Source organism: Ovis canadensis, chromosome 2 (assembly GCF_042477335.2).
Source record: "Ovis canadensis isolate MfBH-ARS-UI-01 breed Bighorn chromosome 2, ARS-UI_OviCan_v2, whole genome shotgun sequence".
NCBI lineage: Eukaryota > Metazoa > Chordata > Mammalia > Artiodactyla > Bovidae > Ovis > Ovis canadensis.
The window spans coordinates 247,459,812-247,484,065 of record NC_091246.1 but is presented as its reverse complement, the minus strand read 5'-3'; the positions used below and the strand labels follow the sequence as shown (position 1 = coordinate 247,484,065).

Here is a 24,254-nt window from a genome sequence, read left to right as displayed (position 1 = left end):
CTATCTGATGCGAAGTGCTGACTCATCGGAAAAGACCCTGATGCTGGGAAAGATTGAGAGCAGGAGGAGTAGGGGACGATAGAGGATGAGATGGTTGGATGGCATCACTGACTCAATGGACAGAGGTTTGGGTGGACTCCGGGAGTTGATGATGGACAGGGAGGCCTGGCATGCTGCGGTTCGTGGGGTCACAAAGAGTTGGACATGATTGAGCGACTGAACTGAACTGATTCTCCCCCAAACTCCCCTCCCATCCAGTCTGCCACATAACATTGAGCAGGGTTCCATGTGCTATACAATAGAACAGTATTATTTTTAAATTAAAGTATGTATATTATTTTTTTCAGGGTAATGCTACTGCACACTTAATAGACTACGTACAGTGCAAACATAATTTTTATATGTACTGGGAAACCAAAAAAATTTGTGTGACTTGCTTTATTAAGATACTGGCTTTCTGAGTTAGCAGTAGCTGCGGAGGGAATTGAAAGCTTAGGCTTTGCTATGGTCATGTTTCTCCAGTATTACTACAGTGGGCAGGGAGACCAGGTCTACACGCTGAAGAAGCCTGACTCTATGGGACAACAGAGCCGCTGGGCCTATCCTGTTCAATTAGCCCTGGACGACAAATACTCTCAAGATGAAATCACCGTCAAGAAATGCTTCAAGGTACTCATGACCCAGAAACCTCGGCCTGTCCTCTGAGGGTCTCTTAAAATCTCATATCCCTTCTGCTGCCTGCTAGCCCCAGGAGACTTTCTGAAACCATGCTCTTCAATCTGTGAGCCTTGAAGTCTTGCTACAACTCTTGTTTCTTGAATCCAGTCTCATCCTTGCCTTTGATCATGCTTGTTGTGAGGCAATTATGCTAGCATCCTCTTTAAAGGGAAGATGTTTGAATCATCTTTTCATACTTTGAATCACTGCCAGGTTATTAAAATGATTTGAAAGAGAAAAAAAAAGATACTGGCTTTATTATGGTGGCCTGGAAATGAACTCACATCTCTAAGGCCTGCCTCTCGTTTTTATTAGCACTTAGTATATGCCAGGCTGTGTGGTAATAAGCTTTACATTTATTTACCTGTTTAATCTCCATAACAACTCTATGAGATAGGTATTGTAATTATCATCATTTTATAAGACAAAATTGGTACAGAGGGGACTACTTGCTCAAAATCACACAGCTAGGAAATAAGATATTTTGCTCAACTAAAGATGGATATAAGCTTCCTTTTACTCTGAGAATCTCACAGTATACCAAGGCAGAAGACATTGATATGAATAGTAATAATAGCCAACATTTATTATATGTTTATAATTAAATGCTTTACATGGATTATCTCATTTAATCCTCAAAGTGACTTTATTAGTTAGGTTCTATTCTAGTCTCTTGTGATGAGGAGGCTTGCTTGAGTTAAGTAACTTGTCCAGATGGAGTTCAAAATCAGGCAGTTTGCTAGAGAAGCTCACTTTAGTACATGCAATACCACCTAACCTCCTTGATGGGTGATGTAGAATCCAGACCAATACATTGGTTCAAGGCAGCTCCCTGGAGCAGGGGAATATTTGAGTTGGGCCTTAAGGATAGGTAGGCGCTTACCCATACCCACTAAGTATAGAATGTGGTGAAAAGACGATTGTGGGCTGAAGTCTCAGCTCTGCCACCTTCCCAACTGAATGACTTGTGTTTAATCTCCTCCATTCCCTAGTTTCCTTAATTGTAAGTGTGGACAATGAAAATTATTCATCTGAAACACCATGAGGAGTAAAGTTTTTTTTATTTTTTTAAGAGTGCAGGCTCAGTAGTTGTGGCACGCACAGGCTTATTTGCCCCAGGTTATGTGGGATCTTCCAGATGTACAAGCTGGGAATAGAAAAGGAAGAGGAACCAGAGATCAAATTGCCAGAATCTTTTGGATCTTAGAAAAAGCAAAGGAAGTTCCAGAAAAATATCTACTTCTGCTTCATTGACTACTCAAAAGCCTTTGACTATGTGGATCACAAAAACTGTGGATGATTTTTAAAGAGATGGGAATACCAGGCCACCTGACCTGCCTCCAGAGAAACCTGTATGTGGGTCAAGAAGCAACAGTTAGAACCTTACATGGAACAACTGACTGGTTCCAAACTGAGAAAGGAGTACATCAAGGCTATACATTTTCATCCTCTAAACTTATATGCAGACTACACCATGCAAAATGCCGGGCTGGATGACCACAAGCTGGAATCAAGATTGCTGGGAAAAATATCAACAATCTCAGGATATTCAGATGATACCACTATAATGGTGGAAAGTGAAGAGGAACTAAAGAGCTTCTTGATGAAGGTTAAAGAAGAGAGTGAGAGAGCTGGTTTAAAACTCAACATTCAAAAAACTAAGATCATGGGAGCTGGGCCCATCACTTCAAGGCAAATAGAAGGGGAAAAAGTGGACGTGGTGACAGATTTTCTTTTCTTGGTCTCCAAAATCACTGTGGACAGTGACTGCAGCCATGAAATTAAAAGACACTTAGTCCTCGGAAGAAAAGCTATGACCAACCTAGATAGCATATTAGAAAGCAGAGGCATCACTTTGCCAACAAAGGTCTGTGTAGTCAAAGCTATGGTTTTTCCACTAGTCATGTATGGATATGAAGGTTGGACCATCAAGAAGGCTGAGCACTGAAGAAATGATGCTTTCTAATTGTGGTGCTGGAGAAGACTTTGGAGAGTCACTTGGACTGCAAGGAGATCCAATGAGTCAATTCTCAAGGAAATCAACCCTGAGTATTCATTGGTAGACTCTTGAGAGTCCCTTGGACTGCAAGGAGATCCAACCAGTCCATTCTAAAGATCAGTCCTGGGTGTTCTTTGGAAGGAATAATGCTAAAGCTGAAACTCCAGTACTTTGGCCACCTCATGTGAAGAGGTGACTCATTGGAAAAGACTCTGATGCTGGGAGGGATTGGGGGCAGGAGGAGAAGGGGACGACAGAGGATGAGATGGCTGGATGGCATCACCGACTCGATGGACGTGAGTTTGAGTGAACTCCAGGAATTGGTGATGGACAGGGAGGCCTGGCATGCAATTCATGGGGTCGCAAAGAGTCGGACACGACTGAGCAATTGAACTGAACTGAGCTGAACTGATTCATTGGTAGGACTGATGCTGAAGCCGAAGCTCCAAAACTTTGGCCACCTGATGTGAAGAGATGACTCATTGGAAGACCCTGATGCTGGAAAAGATTGAAGGCAAAAGAAGAGAACATCAGAGGATAAGATGGTTAGATAGCAACATCAACTCAATGGATATGAATCTGAAAACTCTGGGAGACAGTGAAGCATAGGGAAGCCTGTATGCCATGAAGTCACAAAGAGTTGCACATGACTTAGGGACTAAACAACAATATGTTCCCCAACCAGGGATCCAACCCACATTCCCTTCATTGGAAGGCAGATTCTTAACCACTGGACCCCCAGGGAAGTCCCCATGAGGAATAAATGGGATTGGATATAAAAACACTCAGATATCTGGCATGCATCATGGGAGTTCAGTAGTTGAGATTAAGGACAGATGGGTTTAAGACCAACAGCTATTTCCTAAGCAGCACTTACCATGCACCAGGCACCACTGCAAGCATTTAACATGGATTTACTTATGCACAATCCTATTTACTCATGAAAAATCATAACTATTGTTAGTTATTATTTTCAGACCCATTTTACAGAGGAGCAAAGTGAACACAGCCAAGTTAAATAAGGTACTCTGAGCTAGTAAACCACAGTGGCAGAACTGCAGCCCAGGCAGTCTGACCCAGAGTCCACGTGCTCGGCTCTTCACTGCCTCAGTTGCAGAGAGTGGGTTTGAGACGGTCAGCTAGAGCAGCACTACAGAATCAGGACTGGGAAGAGGCAAGTGTGCCAGCAGTGGGGGCTTTCTGGAGGTGCCATCTTGCCCCTTGGAAAACCTGACTTCTCATTTAGCAGCAATCATAGACAAACACAAACCACCTGACCTCTCAGAAGGCGCCAACAAGACCTTCCAAAGGATACATCAGGGGTAAACTGTAGCTTAAACAAGGCACATACTCCCATTCCATAAGTTCTTACTGTGTATTATGAATTGTTCTATGAGCTGGGAATATTAGCCATAACCAAAAATCAAACGAAAAGTTCTGCCCTCATGGAATTGATGTTTAGTGGCAGGAGAGAGACAATAAGCAAATAAACAAGTAAAATGTATTTCAGAGGGTGATAAGTGTTATGGGGAGAAATAAAGTGGAGAGTAGAATGAGGTTGAACGCTTGCAATGTTGAGTAGGATGGTATTGGGGGAGATCTCCCTGAGAAGGGAGGTATGTGAGCAAAGACCTGAAGGAGGCAAGAGGATGGGAATTGCAGGAATCCTGGGGGAAGAATGTTCCTCTGGGGGAAGAATGTTCCGTAGGAGGAGGAGAGCAAGTGCAAAGACCCTGAGGCAAGAAGGCGTTTGGCACATTCAAAGAATAGCAAGGAGGCAGGTGTGCCTGGGATAGAGAGCAAAGGGGAGAGGAATCAGAGATGAGGTCAGAAGCGGATGGGGGTGGAGGAGGGAGGAGAACACATCTCTACCTGTCTTCAAGATCTGTGTGTGTGTTATAAAAACAAATGAACACAGAATGCAAAACAGGCATGCATTTCAGTACTGGAATATGAGACTTAAATGCAACATGCTTGTGGACCCTCCCCCACATACACTTCCTGGTTCTCTCCCTTTCTACCTCTCCTTGGACTGGCTCTGCGCATCCATGCAAGCCCGGTGGTGGTGGAAATTGGGAAATGTAGGTAGAAGTGACTGTGATCAGATTTCTAAGCACAGGCCCTGGCTCTCAGCCTTGGAGATCATCACTGCCTCAAGGTTCTGTGGGGGAGAATGTCAGTGGCTTCCTCTCAGGATCTGCCTCAATAAGGCCTAAAAACCCCTAGTTGGCTCATCCCTCCATGCCTTGGTCAGCTCCATGTCCTCGGCCGAGAGGCCAGTTTGGGGCTGTCAGCAGACACTCACCACATGTAATAGTGACTGATTCAAGCTGAATTTGATGACCATCAGGCAACATTTTCAAAAGAGGACTGCCTGGAAATATTCTTTGCCTCAGGGCCAGTCTGGGGTCATCTTGGAGGTCCCATTTGATTGTTTTAGACCTGAATCTGCTTTGAACTGGTTCACTATTTTGGTTCCTTTTCAGGCAGGTAGAGACCGGAAGCAAACTTTGGTACACTTTCCTGACTCCATGAAGAACCAACACGAGGTGCAGTTGGCACTTCAGTTTTTGTTTTTGGTTTGGGTTTGGGTTCCCATCTCGGGGACAGCCTCCTGGCATTTTACTTCTTTTCAACAAATGGGCTGGGCTTGGGGAGTTGAGTGTGACACCATCCTCGCCTGCAGGGGTGGACAGGGACAGGAGGAGGCCTAGGGTGGCGATAGTAGCTATCACTGGCTAAGCAGGACATGAGGTAAGGAAGGCCTGGTAACAGCCCCACCCCCATGTAGAGAATGAAACTGAGGCTTAGGGAGTTGGGGCTTCCCAGGTGGCTCAGTGGTAAAATAATCTGCCTGCCAATGCAGATTCGATCCTTATGTCGGGAAGATCCCCTGGAGGAGGAAATGGCAACCCACTCCAGTATTCTTGCCTGGAGAATCCCACTGACAGAGGCGCCTAGCAGGCTACAGTTCATGGGGTCGCACACTGAGCAGGCAGGGATTTCAGGATCTTGCAGTTTAAGGGCTTAAGATCTGACTCTAGATCATGTGCTCCTAACCCCTGGGGTAGGATGTTTCTTTAATAGAGTTCCTGCAAGAGAATTTGAGCAACACGCTATGGACTGGGAGAGGGAGAAGCTACCGGTTTCACTATATTTTCACACATATGTTCACTTTGTTAAAACATTCTGACATGTACTATGCTCTGAGGATGTGGAGAGATAAACCTCGGTCTGATCCTCTCAGGACTCAGCCTTCAACTTAAGCTAGGAGGTGGGGAGGAGTAGCTGAGTCATGTGTTACGGAAAGTCAGAAGAGGGGACAAGTAACTGTTTCCAGAGGGGATGACACTCGCCCCAGGCATTCATCAGTCGCAAAACCGGTGCTTACCTCCTGCCTGACTCAAAGTAAACAGCCACTGTCCTCAGGGACTTCAAGTCCCAGTAGAGTTTTTCCAGTTTGAAGACCACCTGCATTCAAAAGGTCCCGGTGCTTGTTAAAATGGGAATTTCTCCCTTCCCCTCGGGAGGAGAAGCAGAGAATTGAGTAAAGCAGGTCTGGGTGTAGCGCCAGGTGGATGGGGAAAGGAAATCGCTTAGGGGAAGGGGAACCCTATGGGTTAATAGCTTGAGGGTCCTTCGCAGCCTCGGGCAAAGGCGTTCAGTTCAAGACCTTAGGCTCTCGGAGGAGAGGGATTTGGTCCGTGCTGTTTATTGCGGGGAGCTGGGGGGCAGGCACAATGTAGGGTCTCATAAATATTTGTTAATACGCTGGCTCCCAAGACAGAAGTGACCGGAGCGTCAAAAGGAAAAACAGGGAAGTCAGGGAGGAAGGATAAAACGGTGCTTTTAAGGGGATGAAAACTTTCTCTGAAGAGGCAGAAGGGAGCTCTGCCTAACTGAGGGTGTTGGGGGGGAGGCAACTGCTGGGGGAAAGGGCGACGAGTCCTAGGGGTGCTGCAGCAGAGGGGAGAGGCCGGGAGATGCCTTCTCGCCTCTCCAGGCCGGCCGAAGGCTGAGGTCACTTGGCACAGCGCCAGTAGCAGCTGCGAGAACGCGCCCGCGCTTCGGCGGTAGGCGGTGTCAGGCGCTGGTTCCCGGGGGACTTTCCCCTCCGCCCCACCTCGGGAGGCGAGGCTCAGAGTCCCGCCCTCCGCTCGCCCAAGCCCTGGCTTCTCTTGGTCCCCACCGGTGCCACGCTGCTGAGCCGAGGGCAAGCAGCCTCCAGGGGCCGGAGCCATCCTTCTGCCCCCAAGCCCCCTACCCCAACTCAACACCCACTTGGCCGAGGCCACGCCCCCGAGCTCCGGCCGCCCACTTTTCCTCTGAAGAGTCCGGAGACTCCTGCCTTTGGCCCCGCCCCAACCGAGACCCCGCCCCCGGCGCCCCGCCCCCGCGACTTGAAGGGGCCGGGGCTGCGGCCGCCTCAGAGTCGCGCGCGCGGGGCGTGGGGCGGTGCTGAGGAGACGAGCCTGAGGCGCGGAGGCTGAGGCGAGCTAGACGCCAGGACAGTCCAGGGAGCTGCCGCGCGGCGGGAGCCCGTAGCCAGAGCAGTCCCGGAGCAGAAACAGCCGCCGCCGCCGTCCGCGGAGCCCAGCCGAACCGGCCATGGCGTTGTCGATGCCGCTGAACGGGTTGAAGGAGGAGGACAAAGAGCCCATCATCGAGCTCTTCGTCAAGGTGAGCCCTCGCCGCCGTCCCGTCCTCCCAGAGCCGCCAACCTCCCCGGCCCTGCGCCCGCCGGGCCGCGGGGGGCGGCGTCCCCTGGGCGCTCCTCCGCCGCGGCGCCCCCACGCGGCGCAGGGCAAGCGGGCTGGAGGGGAGCTTTGCTCCCGCGCCCCCGGCCCATTGTCTTGGGCCCACCCGCGCCTTCCCGCCGCCGAGGCCGGTCGAGGGAGCCGGGGTGGGACTGGGACCCCAGAAAGCCAGCGCTGCGGGGCGGGGAGGGGGGGCGGCACCGCATCCAGCCGCGGGGACCCCGGCGGATGCCTCCCCATCGTCGCGCGTCCGGGTGGGGCGAGCTTCTCCCTCCATCCCCGCCGCCACCCCGGGGCCCCGGAGGCCCCAGTCCCTGGGACCGGGGCGGGGGTGGGTCCTGTCAGCCTCCTCTCCCCAAGCCACCGCCGGGGCGCCCGACCCCACCCCACTTCAGCCCTCGGCTCTCGACCCAAGTCCACTCCCAGCCCGGGAGGCGAAGCCTCAGCCCCGTCGTGAGCTGATGGACTGAACTTCTTTGAACGCTTTCTGAAAGAGCGTGTCGCTCCCGGCTGTAGGAAACTGTAACTTTAATTTTCGATTCCATCTGAAAAAATGTTTTAAAAAGAGCAGACATTCCTGGGCCTCCGGAAAAGACCGAGATTCCCAGCTTGGGTTTTCCTGTCTGAGGTATTTGACCACCATCTGGTTTCTTGTTTCTCAAGCGCGAGTGTTTTGTATGATGCAACATTTTGGCTGCTCCCCTCGGTGTTGCTGCCTCGGGAAAGATTATGTGCCCTTTTGTTTTGAAAGAAAAACTGACGAGGAAAGAATTCGTAACTTGCTTGGGCTTTAAAGGGTTGATTTTTTTGCCCCTTCTGGTCTCTTCAGTTTTTATATCCTGGAACTACCATGTTTGTTGACAAGTACTACCTCTAGCCCTTTACTTTTTTCTTCAGTATTTTTCGTTTTCGCAAAGGAGAAAGACAGAAGTTACGAACATCTGGATGCAACTGCCTCTCTCAAAACTTCTTTGAAATCCTCGAGATTTTCTTTCTTAGTCACTTACTTAAGCCAGCTCTCAGATTTAAGCTCTTAGTTGGAGAATTTAACAGAAATCCGTAACAATTTTGTTCTTTATTTCCTGAGTTTTTATTCTAAAGTACAGAAGACATTTAGGGGTATGTTTCAGACATGGAAGGAAGAAATGCTCTGCAAGTGATGGTAACAGTATTTTGAGATTTCATTCAGTTATCAGTTTTAGAAGCAGTTGTATTCAGGGAACTGAGAACTCGCAGAGTATCTTCAAAGAGTCTCAGTTATTTGTAGTGGCAGATATAGTACTTTGAGATACAGAGAATGTAGGAAGAAATCTGAAATAAGGAAAAGGGAAAAAAAGAAAGAGGCCTGGAAAGCAGCATGGAGAAGGGAGAGGGGTGGGTCAGACAGAAGTATTCAAAAAATTTCACTGAGCCAGGAATAGGAAGGAATTTCCATAAATTCAAGAAAAGTGTATCTACTGAAAACCTAAAAAACATGTTACTTAAGCATATTACTTTAGAAGTATCATTAAATTTCCAGTCAGATAAAGGTGCTATCAGTAGTGGCCTTTCAGCATTGTACTGGAGATCTAGCCAATACAATAAGACAAGAAAAAGAAATAAAGGATGTGAATTACAGGCAAGGAGATCAATGCTTAATGCCCTATTACTATTAATTTAACTCTTCAGTTAGGAGAGAGATGTGGTGCCTTGTTTCCCAGACTTGAGTCACTTGTATACATCCCTTCTTAATTTTCTGTATATTTCTTGAATTGGTATTATTTACTAAATCCAGCTCACTTTTTAAAAAGCATAAACACATTGCCCTAAGCAATAATGCTTGTGAAACTGGATTAGGTGTGGTGATTATATTTCTTACATGCATAACTATCAAAATAAATGTTTGTGAGCCATTTAAAAGCATCCTACTTATCAGTAGTTGTAAGCCTCTGTCACTGGGCTTGGTGGCAAAGAACCAGGTTCAAGTCATAGTTCTGTACTCACTGGCAGTTTAACTTGGGCAGGTGATTTTCCCTCTCTGAGACTTGTTTTCCTCTGTATGAAGTAAGAGGTCAAATGTTTTCTGCTGCCCCATGATTCTCCATAGGCAAAACTTTGTACTGATATAAATCAAGATAGCTGTTTCAAAGGGGGAAAAGGGGACAGGTAAGTTGTGGTAAAGAGTATTCTTGATTACCAAAATCTATGTATGGGAAATGCCAATGGGGAAACTACCCTTGTAAATAAAATTATTTTGAAAGCAGCAAAGGGGTGGAGACTGTGGTTGTCCAGTGTGGCATGTTAAACACCTGAGTTTGTAGCAGGAAACTGTTCCTTCACCTAAAGGAAATGAGTATAAACATGCTACCTGTTCAGGTAGCGTTAAATTTTATGGAAATAGGCTGGGACCTTATGAGCTAGTGTGACTAGACTCACTGCTGCATTTTTTCCCCCTTGTTTTCGGAGTTGTCTGTTCATGAGCCCAGTGAATTCTCATTGCCTGTATAACAGCAGTGCTCCATTTTTGGTTGTTTACCCCCAGCATGTACAGGATGAGGGGTGCCCTCCCAACAGTAAAAGAGGCCTACAAAGGCAGTCATCCTCAAGAGTTAGGATGCCCTCTTTCTCCTACTCTGAGGGGGCCTGGTATGGATTTTGATACACTAGTCCTACTTGGAGACCACTGATTAATAGGGTGAAGTTCAAGCCCTTTAGCAAGGTCATAAAGTCTCTTATCTACTGCCAGGTTTCTAATCCAATTTGTCCACTTACTAATTGTAAGTCCCAGAACATATTGCTTAAACCTCTCTATGGCTCATCTGCACAGGTGAGATATTAATAGACCAACCTCATGGGATTAAATTAGTTAATAGATATGGTGATAATAAGCTTACAACAAAGCCTAGTTCTAAGATACTAGAAGTAAATGAATTAGTAAATAAATGCTAGTAGTGTGTCATTTTGTATATACTTATTTGTATGTACATCTTCCCTACTTGAAAGGCAGTAAGTTTCTTGATGGTAAAGTCTGTGTATTGTTCTGAGTGGGTACCTAAGATGGTACCAAATAGTTGGAATGAGATTGTTTCCTTCTTTCTGAGCATTTTGGTGTCGATATATGTGTCTGACATGCTTTGGAATTGAGGGCTATTTACTTTTTAGATCCTGATGGTCTGTGTCTCAAACCTCAGTCCTTCAACTTTGCTTACCCCTCCAGCCTCCAAAACTGTGTGGTTTTATCTATTTTCCCTTCCATTTTTGGTGCTTCTAGTCTTTTCATGTATCTGCCATATATTTTCTACCAGTATTTCTTCTTTGTTACAGTCAGAATTTGAAAACCCAGATTTCTGTATGGGATAAAAGTAAATACTGTGTTGAACAACAAAATGAGAGAAGTTGAGAAGAGTCTGATCTTTGGATTTTTCCTTTGCTTCTCTATGCCTAACTCCTATTGATTCCCCTGCTGCCCTCTCGCCCCACCCCCTGCTAGAATCTCTGGTATGATGTGATGATGTTTCTGATCTTGGGGAGGAGGATTCCCTTTACAGTTTACTTTTACTGGCTGGAATGTAAAGTTGTTGGTGATGCCATTTTGAACTGGGACACTGTTGGCAGTCATTCCTAAACTGCTAGAATTGGAGTGGTGTAAAAAGTTAATCTGGTGCAGAGTGGCTTAACACACAAGAATAATTGTTTCTTTTGAGGTATTTGGCAGAATTTTTAATGTGGGTGAACCCTGACTGCTTGGAGCCAGACTGCATGGCTTGAATCTGGCTTCTAGAGGTGTGTCAGGGAAGTTTCTTAAGTTCTTAGTAGTACCTCGGTTTCTTGACCGCTAATATTGAGATGATGAGAACAGCACAATTTTAGGGGGTTGCTGAGGGGATTAATTGGTGACCTGTGTGTATTAATTAGGGTAATCTAAGCTTCTGTAATAAGTACTGTTATCTACCCCAAACAGTGGTTCAAACAAAATGGAAGTTAATTTCCCTTCTCACCTGGCAACCCAGGCAGGGTGTTCTCAATGTTGACGGCTTTCCTCCTTAGAGTCATTTAGGGACCAAAGCGCTTTTCAGCTTCTTTCCCCACCAGCCCCCATGGCATTGTCCTCTCAGTCAGAGCTAGTGACTGAGAAATGCTGGTTGCAGCAGTCGGTGAAGAGTATGGAGGAGGCTCATCATAAGGGCACCAGCCTAGAACTTCTACCTGTCACTTCCTTCCATTCTACCCTGGGGAGAACTGTAATTACATGATTTCATCTAACTGCAAGGAATGCTAGGAAATACGATCCAGCCGTATATCATCCTATGTAAAGTATTAGGAATAGTGCTTGGCTCATAGTAGAACAGTGGACACCTATTTTCGTTCTTGATAATATATTCTTCTTTTTTTGGCTGTGTTGTGTGGCTTCGTAGGATCTTATTTCCCACCAGGGATTAAACCCAGGCTGTCGGCAGTGAAAGTAGAGTCCTAACCACTGGATTTCCAGGGAATTCCCAATAGTGTATTATTCATAAGTACAAGCTTCGTTAATTGGATTCAGGGGATTGTGTAAATCCTTAAAATTACATCTAAAATTCTATATGAATCTCTTTTTCTGGGAATTAGGAACCATTGTTCTAAAAAGTAGATGGTGGCATTCTGATTGTTGAGTGTTAATTCATATAAGAAAGATAGAAAAGAAAAGTTTGACCTAGATGATCCTTAAAGTCACTTACATCTGATTATCTGTGATTTAAAGCATTTATTGGAATGAAGTAAGTGCCTGAAACTGAGTTAGGTATTATGCAAAATATAAGAAACTATTAAGCATTTTCTATTTTTAGGTTTATAAATTTTATTGGAAAGAAAACAACAATACAGGGTGGTACATGCTTAACGAGTCGACTGTGGTTCACATTAAGTTGGGCCGGGACAGATGGGTAAAGGCAGAGGAGTAGGCTTTGACTTGACTTTGAAAAAATAGCTATCATAAGGGAATTGGGAATAGCCAAGAATGGGAATGTTAGGGGGTGTGTGTGTGTTTTATAATTTTATTTATTTATTTTGGCTGTGCTAGATCTTTGTTGCTGTGAGGGCTTTCCTCTAGTTGCTGTGCGCGACTTCCTGTTTCGGTGAAGGCTCTTCTTGCGTCAGAGCGCAGGTTCTAGGACATGCAGGCTTCAGTAGTTGCAACTCCCAGCCTCAAGAGCACAGGCTCAATAGTCGTGGGATAGGGACTTAATTGCTCTGCATCATGTGGGATCGACCTTGCACCGACCTAAGTCTCCTGCATTGACAGGTGGATTCTTTACCACTGAGCCACCAGGGGAGCCCTGGGAATGTTAGTTCTGACATCACTTGTAAAACTCATTATGCAGGAGACAGTAGATAGATGATCCTTTTAGAAGAAGAAGGAGCCAGCAGTGTTTCAAACCCATAGTGCCAGGGAGACGAGTTATTTAGAAGCTGAGAATGAGGCTTTGAAAACCTAAGTCTGAGTCTTACTGTTTTCCCAGCACTTCTCTACTTTTTGGATCGCTGTCTACTCTTCAGCTTCTCAGCAGCATTTGGAAAGGTGCAGATGGATTATGGGCAGGCTCGCAGCTGTCTTCTTTCCACTGTGTAAAGTGGGAGTTCTTTATGTTTTGTTTTGAGGGAAGCCTTTTTTTTTTAAACACAGACAAATGAAATTAATTTTCTATAGGCAGTGATGCAGAAAACTTTGTTTTAATAATTGAACCAAAACTAACCCAACATCAGGACAGTGTTACCTTGGATGAATTGCTTTGACATTTATTTGAGGTTTTCAGAGGGGAAAATTCAGGTGATAGAAATGAATGTAAAAATGTGAAGTTTTGGCAACACTATTTTGTTATGTTTTGTCTGGGCTGTTCTGAATACTTAACAGTGCTCCTCTTGGCAAAGGCCAAGGTGATTACTTGATTAAATGTAAAATTCTTAGAGAAAGGGGCCCCAAATGTAACAGATGGGAGGATTCTGAGACAAGGTGACTGAGCACATGAAAAGTCTAACATGAAGGAAGGAGATTGGTGGGAGGGATAAATTATGAGGTAGAGGTTAACACATACACACTACTATATATAAAGTAGATAACCAACAAGGATCTACTCTATAGCACAGGGACCTATACTCAATATTTTGTGATACCCATAAAGAAAAAGAATCTGAGAAAGAGACTGTGTGTATAACTGAAGCACTGTGCTGTACACCTGAAACACAACATTCTAAATCAACTATACGTCAATTAAAAAAAGTCTAATGATATGAATAATAATAGGAAAGAGCAAAGTGGAAGACCTGGCTGTTGCTAAAAGTTAGAGTTGGTTTGGAAGGGTGCTTACAGAGATGCCTGGAAGCCAGTAAAATGATGGTGAGCAAGACTTTCCCATTTCCTGTTTCATCGACAGTGTGGAACCTCAGTGTTCTTATGTCTCCTGACTAGGGAATTAGTGAGACCATAAAAGGAAAATTTGTTAGCCAGGCTGAAGAGTGTGATTAAGGCAGCTTTCAGTCAAGTAGGGGAGTAAGTTAAGATGGGTTTGTCCTTTGTATAGGTTCTTGTAGAAAATGGAAAGGGACTTTCTGAATACAAACTGTCCAAGTTTGATTTAATAGAAATCTAAATTTAATTCAGAGATCAGTTTGTGAATTCTTTTGGAAGTTTTAATCCTTTTGTCTTTTTGGTAACTTGACTGTATCCCTTAGTACTCAGTACCAAGAAATGGTATACAGAATATCAATTAGCCTTATTTGGTTTGTTATTTTCCTTTATTTAAAACAGAAAACCAGGAAACTATATTAGTATAAATTGACGTAAATAACAACTTAATGTAGATAAATGAAGCTATAGTTGAAAGGCGTGCCAAAGATGGGTCTAGGAGTATTATATATTTTAATATCAATATTTTAAAGAAGTAGTAATATTAGAGTCAAGGAGAGGTATTGACCCTCAGAGCATATATTTTGTTTTATAGATTTTTTTTGTTGGTGGTGCTTTGCTTAGAGCTGAAATAGAGTATGACTCTGGGCAAGAGGTATAACAGTTTTCTTACTTTTTTGTAATAAAATTATTATTTCCAACTTTACAGGTGAGATAACTTATTTTTATGGAAAGAATTAAGTTTTCATTATGATAGAATTATAAAAATGTCAATCATCTGTAATAACTTAAGTATTACATTTTACCATATGTAGCATAGCTATTTATTTGTATATGTGAAAGAAGGAAAAAGGAGAATCTGAATAGATATTAGAGACTACAAAAGCAATTGGCTGAAAGTTGAAGTAATTAAGAACTTTTAAGAATATGTGAGTTCTGTGTATGTTTTCCTTAGTTAACAACCTGTTGCTTTATTATAGAGGTAGAGACCAGGTGGTAGATTGTTAGAGTGAAAGTTCATTAAAAGCTAAAGACAACCCAATTAGTCTTGTGCTGTGTCGGAAAATGGAAGAGTGCTAGCTGTGAGACCAGACTGCGTAGACTAATTGAGAGAAAAGAAGACAGACTTAAATGAACTTTTGGCCTTGAATATACATATGCCCAAGACTTAACTGAAAAATTTGCAGAGGTATAAACTTATGAAGAGTGTGAAGTTTTGTATTATTTGATTTTCTAGGTTACAGAATATATTAGTTAACATGTGAAATGAAAGTCGTTCAGTCGCGTCTGACTCTTTGTGACCTCATGGTCTATACGGTCCATGGAATTCTCCTGGCCAGAATACTGGGGTGGGTAGCCTTTCCCTTCTCCAAGGGATCTTCCCAACCCAGGGATTGAACCCAGGTCTCCCGCAGTGCAGGCGGATTCTTTACCAGCTGAGCCCCAAGTGAAGCCCAAGAATACTGGAGTGGGTTGCCTATCCTGTCTCCAGCGGATCTTCCTGACCCAGGAATTGAACTGGGATCTCATGCATTGCAGATGGATTCTTTACCAGCTGAGCTGTGAGGGAGGTCGATATTAGTTAACATAGAGACCTAAAATTTTGATTTATAGGGGTTGAGGGCTTGCTGATCTTCATTAAATCAAGTAAAAACTAATGCTAGCCATTAATAACATAGACTTTACTGACATTTTTAATTATCAGCAGGACTCTTGATTGCAAAGGTATCTAAAAAAAAATGACTCAGCATAAGTGGTGTCTGTTTTAGTTTAAATATTGGCCCTAAATTTGAAAAATAATACCATTTTTCTTCTGCTTCCTAGCGTATTAATCTGTATGTATTATGCTTTTAAAAAAATGTTTCTTTCTAGTTATAAAACCAACAGTTATTTACTGTAGACAAACTGGAGAACAGAAAAGCATCATAAAATAAAATTACTTTTGTCCCCCTTTTCTTAAAATGACTGCTATTGCTATTTTGTTATATGTTCTAATCTTATTCATAAACTTGCATGAATTATTAGTGACAGTTTATGTATAATGTTTTAATGTTCTTCATGCAGAATACTTGGAAGTATGAAAAGTGAAACCCAATCTAAATTAAGTGAGTTGGTTTAAAGAAAATTAACTTTATTTGAGTTTTACCAGAGAAACTCTGATTGAATTTGGATTTATTTTCCTAATGGCACTAAAAGAACATTTTTGCAGGAAGAAGGGAAGCTTTTATGTTGTGAAATCTGCCAACACCTATAATTGCTCTTAGTATAGATATTGTTTAGATGGTTTGAAGGTAGGCCCTCCTCTGTGCTCTTTGGGATATCTGTTTTGAAAAGTCTTTTTTTTTTTTTTTGTAAGTATTTTTCCCCTCAAGTTCTATTAATAGTAGGTTGAGGTATGCCCATTTTATAGTTGGAGGATATAAGATGCAGTCTTTGTCTAGGAACAGTCAAGCACAGTGAAGGGATCATAATAGAAGCAAACATTGAGTACTTCCCATGCACCAAGTGCTAGAAGGATAAAGGAATAAGAACAGTTTGCTTTGTCTTCAAGGAGCTCGCAAAACAGTTTAATGGACAGAGGGTGAGTAAATGAGCCATGTTTGATGATGGCATTTTCCATATAATAGAGTGACTTTTTGTCTCATGTGCTTTTTAAAATCCAGTTGAATTAAGGTCTTAAGACACGATTTATGTGGCAGCCTAAATGACATAATTGACTTAAGAGATGAGTGAAATGTTTATATTGTATTCTAACAGATGAAGGGTAGTTGGTATTACTGAATCTACCAGGTATTGTATATTATTAGTTTGAAGAAACTTTTATCCTTTCCTTCAATAATTGTGTTAGATCCTGTAATTTTGCCTGAAATAAAACTGATACTTTAGTCATAAACGTTAAATGGATCCTACTTCCTCTAGCTGTTTATTGAATGCGATACAAACTCCATGATGCAGCATTTGTAGTCTTTCAGATCATGATCCCAGCGTGTTTTCAGTCTTATCCCCCCACTGCAGCTGCAGATATGTTATGTTCCAGCTAGACTGGTCCTCAACATGCCCTGTACTTCTCTGCCTTCCTGGAAGACTTTTGCTCTTGTTTCTTTCATCTGAAATATGCTAGCCTCTCCCGCTCCCTCCAGTTTCTGCCTGCCGGAATAATATTTGTTATTTTTTCAATCAGTCATTTAACAAATATTGCAATACTGTTCTGTGGGCTTGGATACACCAAAGAACATTATGGCATTCATATTCAGTTGAGGGAGGCATGTAGTAAATGTGTGTCTACTGGTGATAAGTGCTGTGAAGAAAAATGAAGTGTAGGGTGAGGAGTGTGGAGAATGATAGAGGTGCTCTTTTTGATTTAACAGGACATTCTATTAAATCTTTTGCTCTGCGGAAAGTAGCAAATAGGGAGGCGACGGCAGAGGCAAGGAGACTAAGTAGTGGACTGTCTATAATTCAGGCAAGAAATGATGGTGGCTTGGGCTAAGGTGAGAAGTAGTCTAATTCTGGATATATTTCTGAGATGGAGATCACAGGATTTCCTGATGGATTGGATATGGAATTTGAGCGAAGGAGAAGTAAAAGATGATACCGAGATTTTTTTTTCTTAACAACTAGAATGATGAAGTTGCTATTAGCAAAGATGGGAAATGCTTTGGGAAGGGCTAGTTCTGATGGAGAGATCAGGAATTTTGTTTTTGATATGTTAAGTTTGAGTGTTTTAAGACTTCACAGAACCTGTTGTCTAGTGAAAGAGGCTTCTATTAAAGAAATACACAGATATGGTATATAATTACATTAAGGACAAGAACAGGGTATCTTGAGAAAGAATGACAGGAAACCAATTTAGATAGAAGCTTAATGGGAGCTTCTCTGAGAAAACGACTTGTAGGATGAATAGTAATTAGGGGAAGAATGAGAGGAAGATCATTCCAAGCTGGAGGAATTGGCATATGTAAAGGCTGGAAATACTCAATGGAGGTTTTCAACACGTTGAGACTGTGTTTGGAATAGAGAGAACAAGACTGAGGTGCAGAGTGAGAAACAGACCACATCATGGAGGTCCTTGTGTGTCTTGTGAGTTTTATCCTTAGTAAAATGGCAGTGTCATGATTTAATCTGTGTTTTAGGATGAGCAGTCTAGCCATTCTGTGGCAAGAGTGGAAACAGGGAACACTACTTGTAGGCTGTTGTGATGGACAAAGATGGTGGTAGTGGTGGCTTGAATTGGCTTGAATTAGGATGGTGATGGAGAGAAGAGAATGGATTTGAGATAAATTTTGGAAGTGGAATGCATAGGAAGATGCTGAAGAAGGAGTTCTGTGAGATGATGGGGGCATCTTGGTAGAATCACTGGTTGATAGTGGTGCCTGTTATGAGAAGGAGAAGGAGCAGTGTTCAGGTTTTGACTTGTTGAGTTTGAGATGACCAAGATGTCAAACGGACATTTCTAGTAGAAAGTTGAATGTGTAAACCCAGTGCTCAGAAAGAAGTCTCAGGAGGGTAGGGAAATTGTGTGTGTGTGTGCGCATACTTTATGTGGGATTTAAAGTGTGTGAGATCATTCTGTAAATGAGTGAAAAGTAGGAAAAATGCTCAGGACCAAATTCCTGGGAGCTCACAACACTGAAGGGTTGTGTAATAAAGAATCTGGAAAAGGCGAAGTGGGAGGAGTTGCAATCAAGCAATAGTGGGAAGAGGAAAACTATAAGAGCAAGGTACCAAGGCATCTAGAAGTTTTTAAGGATGGAGCGATTGGTTGTATCAAGTAAAAGTTGAGTGTTCTATTTGGTTTATCAGCCTGAAAGTTATGGGTAACCTTAGTAGTAATGGCTTTGGTGGAGAGGTTGTGGGGAAGCTATAGCTGAGCTAGAAGAGTGAAGAGGAAGCGAGAGAGTGGGCTCAGTGAGTAAGTGAAGCCAAACTCTAACAAGAACCTTGGCTGTGTCAAAGAGACAGGTTGGTAGGTAGAAGGGGATACACGTCAAGGGAAGGGCTCTTTTAAAAAGTTCAGCTGTAAGAGCTATAATGTAGGAAGGAAAACTTACAACATCATCTTAGAGGTGAAAATAGTTCTCGTGAGAATCATGATAATTCAGATTGGGATGCCTTTTTACTACAAGGAAGATCTGATTTGTCGATTTTAAAGAATAGATGCTTAATCTCACTGACTTAATTTTTCTGTTGCATTTTCCAAATGCGTGAGATAGAAATGTAGAAGAGTATTTCATACTTAACTGAACTAATATAAATATGAGGTGCTTTCTGTGTGCCAGGCACCACTGTTCACTGCGTTATGTATATTAACTTATTTGACTCTTCTTCAATAAAATATTTGCTGAAAGAATATACAGAAGCTCCCCACCCCCACCCCCACCCCGTTCCCTTGAACAGGGTTGATTCCAGAGGAGGCTGGGGGGAAAAGAAGAAATAAAAAATCATATTACTGGGGGAAAGCAGATGCCTATTAAATTCACAGAAATCTTCATATAGAGAAGCCAGAGAAATAGGCTGAGAGTATAGTGCACATCATGGGGCTCAGTTCATATTTGCAGTTCAAAATCGTTGTTACTTTAGATTGAAATGAACAGTTACCTTTTTTTCCTGGCAAAATAAAAAATTGCAGGGAGAGTCCTTGGCTGTGTTCTGGCCCTGAGTTTGTGGTTTAACAGCCGCTGGGATGAAGAGTTGCTGTCATTGTCCTGATGACTCAGCGGGGATCCCATGCTAGATTGTAACGTTGCCTCAATGTTGCTTGCAAAAGTTCTTTCTATCCTGAGTAGTATTTGAGATTCCAGACCCCAAAGTCAGAGTCAGGAAGTGATTGTTGACTTGAAGTATCATTTGTATTCCCTCTGTGGGCACTGAAATAGTCTACTTCAGAGTTGAAGATCATTAGGATTAATATTTCAAGTAAGGTAATTGAAGTGTCATTTGGAAGACTGGTTCTTCGTGTTACGCTGCTGCTACAGGGTAGTGGTTAAGAGCCCAGGCTCTGAAGCCATGTAGACTGTTTTAATCTTAGTGCTACCTTTCTGCCTGAGTGTCTCCACTGGGTAACAGTGTTTACTTCTTGGGTTTTGTGAAAATTAGAAGAGTTAATATAAGAAAAGCATTTAGTGTCTGACACAGTTAGCATTGTTTGCTTATTATCCCATGGACCTTTGGGAATGCTGATTTAAGCCTGCCTGTGGTTACTTTATATATGTTTAATGTATCTGGTTTCAACCACCAGGATGTTACTATGAGAAGCATCTGCCAAGCTGTCACAGATGGGGAATTTTCTGTTCTTTATCAGAAGACCAGGTTTAGTACAAAAAAAGGTTAGGTCTGAACTTATTCCTGAATTTAACTTCAGTGAACCATGATCCTGTTGACAATTATTAGGTAACTAAAGGACAGTTAGGTTGGACTCTGCCATCTTAGAACATCTGCCTCAGCAGCTCTTTCTGGACTTGGAGCTAAAGCTGAGTCCATTATTATCAAGAGTGTTTTTCTTATTTTTTCTTTTTCTTTCTTTCTTTTCTTTTTGTGACAGCATTAAAAAAATAGAGATAATCTAAAACATATAGGATCCAGTGGTTCTGCAGAAGTACATTATAATTGTGGATCTTGGTGTGTGTGAGTATGTGTGCATACGTGTGTGTGTGTGCGTTAGCTGCTCTGCTGCTGCTAAGGCGCTTCAGTCGTGTCCGACTGTGCGACCCCATAGACGGCAGCCCACCAGGCTCCCCCATCCCTGGGATTCTCCAGGCAAGAGCACTGGAGTGGGGTGCCATTTCCCTCTCCAATGCAGGAAAGTGAAAAGTGAAAGTGAAGTCGATCAGTCGTGTCCGACTCTTATCGACCTCATGGACTGCAGCCCACCAGGCTCCTCCGTCCATGGAATTTTCCAGGCAAGAGTACTGGAGTGGGGTGCCATTTCCTTCTTCAGAGGATCTTCCAAACTGAGGGATCAAACCTCATGCATTGCAGGCAGATTTTTTACCATCTGAGCCTCCAGGGAATCCTGTATATTTTATATATATATATATATATAATTTATTTTTTCCTTTTAGCTCCCTGTGCTACTAAATTTCACTGTTCCTTGATTTTGATGGTAAACTTTTGCATGAATATAGTTGATACATGATGTAAGGATCATAAAGTGACTTATAATGTTATAAGCTTCTTGAAACTACTTGATTTATTTCTATGCAAGATGGAGTACACTGATACATGAAAATGAACGGTAGGTTTTTGTTTTCCTAATAATAGTCATAAGATGATAGATAGCATTGAGTGCTTGCTGTGGTTCATGCCCAGTGTGCCAAGCCCTTTAACTGAGTTAGATAATTTAATCCTCATATAAACTCAGAAGTAAGTGCTATCAATACTGTTTAACACAATGAGGTTTAGTTCATTTCTTGTGTATGGTCACAGGGCTGGTAAGTAGCAGTACTGGAATTTGTACCATGGTCTTTGTAATTCAGAGAGGCTGCCTCTTAACCACTAAGAGCTTTTTTATTTGTTTGTATTCTTTTTCTGTATTTGAAACTTGAATTTTTAACTAAGTTTTGTTTTCTCTATTCACTATTTTCAGTCACCCTGAAAAATAAAAAAAGAAAGAATTCAGAGAATGTTTAAGAATATTTCTAAAACACTAACCCATGGACTTGGATGGTTTTTAAATGAGTTTGGTGCTTCTAGTTCTCTTGGTTAAATATGAAGGAAGCTGTAAATTTTCCATTACTTCATCTCTTTGCATTTTGGGGGCCTGGTTAATTAGTATTTTTAAAAGTACTTTAAGGCTTTATTTGATAATCTTCTTAAGGAACTTGACTTGAACATCACGTATTTGATTTAAGGATTGTTTTCCAATTTAAAAGTTTCAGACAGTCCCAAGTTTAACAAAAATCGCATACTAAATTGTTAGTTTTCCTGTTCCTTTTTTTTTTTTTAACCTCTCCCTTCAGAGGAGGCTGCACTAATCTTTTCATTGTTGATAGAAAAAAAGCAAGGAAGTTTCTTTTTGTGGAGAGAGGAAATGGCTGTTAGTTCAGGACTTTATCCATATTAGGTATAAACTAAATATAGATGTGTAATCCAGGAGTGAAGTCACATCTATAAAGTTTCTTAAGCAGAGCTAATGACATCAGTTAGTGCTTTTGGATCTGGATTTTTTTCTTTAAATTTTTGTTGTTGGACTTTTGGTTCACTAAAAGGTTACCAAAGTTATTAGTTCTATGATCTGCCTTCCATGTCCCTTGAATTTTTTAATAAGGAATCTTTCTTTAAGCAAACATAAATAAAAAAATTCTGCTTTGTCTGTAAGGAATAGTTGCTTATACTTTTTTTTTTTTCCAATTTTTGGCTGCACTGCACAGCTTGCTGGACCTCTGTTCCCTGTCCAAGGATTGAACCCTGGTAGTGAAAGCACCAAATCCTAACCACTAGGTCACCAGGGAACTCCTACTTATGCTTCTTTTTGAGGGGTGGTAATAAATATGTTAGTTTCTTTAGTTTCTTGACCCTATTGTTATTTTCCTATCTGTTTTTTTTTTTTTTAACTTAGTTGCACCCTTAAGTCTCTTTTACACATATTTGTACTACATGGCTAGACTCTGGTCTTGTGTAAGAAATGTGTTTTACTTAGCATCTTCTTGGTTTAAGTCAGATCTCATTGTAGCCAAGTGGTAACAAGATTCTTCTGATTAGTTGGTTAGTACAAATACTGTAGCAGAACAGAATGAAGGAATAAATTTCCTGTTTCTGGCCAAAAGCACAAATGAGGACTTTTAAAAGACCCCCCAAAAGAATTCTTATAAATGTCAGCTCTTATGCTTCTTCTCAGAGCCCTCTGCAAGCATGCCAACACATTCAGGCACTTAGCACTGTGCAGTGCAGCTGAAGAGAAGAATGATCTACCTTTGTGGCATATCGTCATTATAGATATTTTAAAATACAAACTAACTGTAAAAAAGTTTATCATAATGTGCCTCAAGGGTTTTAGTTCATGAAACCAGTGCCCTCCAAGGTTTAAGTTGAAATATCTTGTGAATCCGTCTCTAACTTTTTTTTTTCGTCTCTGACTTTGTTACTCCCTCGCTAATCCTTTCTACTGTCTGTCTGGAGCACGTTGTGTATTTGCATGTTCTGCCACTCATTGAGTAATTTTTCTTCATATTTTTCTCCCAGTTAGAATGTGAATTCCATGAGATCAGAGATCAAGGATTATTTTCTTCATCTTTTGTATCTCCTAACAAAAATCTTGTTACACAGGAGATAACTCATTGATTTAGTAAATATCTATTAATGTTTTGGGACAAATTGGTATCTGTAGTCTGGGGATGGAAGCATATAAGAGAATATTAAGCCTATTTCTGGTACTGTATTCTATATTGCCTCATAGTAAAATACCAGAAATAAGAATAGTGTTCAGTTATTGAACTTGAGACTTGTAATTTGGGTTTTATGACTAAGCTTCTCACTAGATAGATAGCTGTTATTCTAAACTTAATAATAGATTGGTTTAGAGGATGAAAATCCTCAAATTATATAACTGGAAGATCAGGTTTAAGTTGTTTTCATCTGTAAATCAGGTGTGGTTTCTTAGAAATGATGACCACTCTAGCTCAGATTTATGTTATGTACCCAAAGTAGACTTAGTCTTGAGTATTTGGGCCTAGACAGAAAGTTGAGACCTGAGATTTCAAAATCAGGTCCAGATAATTAAATTTTCATAATTGGAAGCAGTTTATTAGAAAACAGACTAAGTGGAGCCAATAAAATTTCTTAGTGATAATGGAGGCAGTTTGCCAAAGAAGTGAAAAATATTTCAGGAGTAACTTATTTGACCAGAAAGAATATATTGTATTTTTCAAATGAACTACCTGAAAAATAATGGGAAGATTTTGTTGTGTCTAAAAAAAATAAAATATATTGAACTATTTTAAGTTCTATAGAACTTAGTTCTATATTTCTTGTACTATAGTACAAGAAAGAACTATAGTACGAAAACTATATTGTCTTTATAGTATTTAAGGAACTCATGCGTTAAAACGGTAAGTAACTTTTCACACCTGCAATATGTTGTTGAATATATAGTTTTAAAAGGAAAACTTATTTTGTAATATATTTTAATGAAAAATTTAAACATAGATAATCCAAAATAAAATACCAGAGAAAGATTAATTCATTCATGTGTTCATTGTGTGCCAATATTGTATAGTAAGATGTTCTCTAGCATGTTTATGACTGCAGTTTTGCATTGCTCATTATCACTATTAGTCCTCTGTTCCTGGTCATTTAGAGGTTCAAAATTTAGCTCTTAAACAATCCTATGGTGTAATGAGCACTTGAAAAGGTTCTCAGCATCTCTAGTAATTAGAGAAATGCACATCAGAACTACAGTGAGGTATCACTTCACACTGGTCAG

General features: G+C 41.7%; 1 protein-coding gene and 1 pseudogene across 1 annotated transcript in view; both read left to right on the top strand.

Moving 5' to 3' along the window:
• Positions 1–510: 510 nt before the first annotated feature.
• Positions 511–705, top strand: LOC138434760 (H/ACA ribonucleoprotein complex subunit 3 pseudogene; annotated as a pseudogene).
• A 6,075-nt stretch (positions 706–6,780) lies between these two features.
• Positions 6,781–24,254, top strand: part of CLIC4 (chloride intracellular channel 4) — an 81,045-nt gene continuing 63,571 nt past the window's right edge. The window contains exon 1 of the mRNA XM_069575021.1: positions 6,781–7,396. Coding sequence (XP_069431122.1) covers positions 7,325–7,396 — 72 coding nt within the window. The 5' untranslated portion in view covers positions 6,781–7,324. The remainder of the gene's footprint in view (positions 7,397–24,254) is intronic.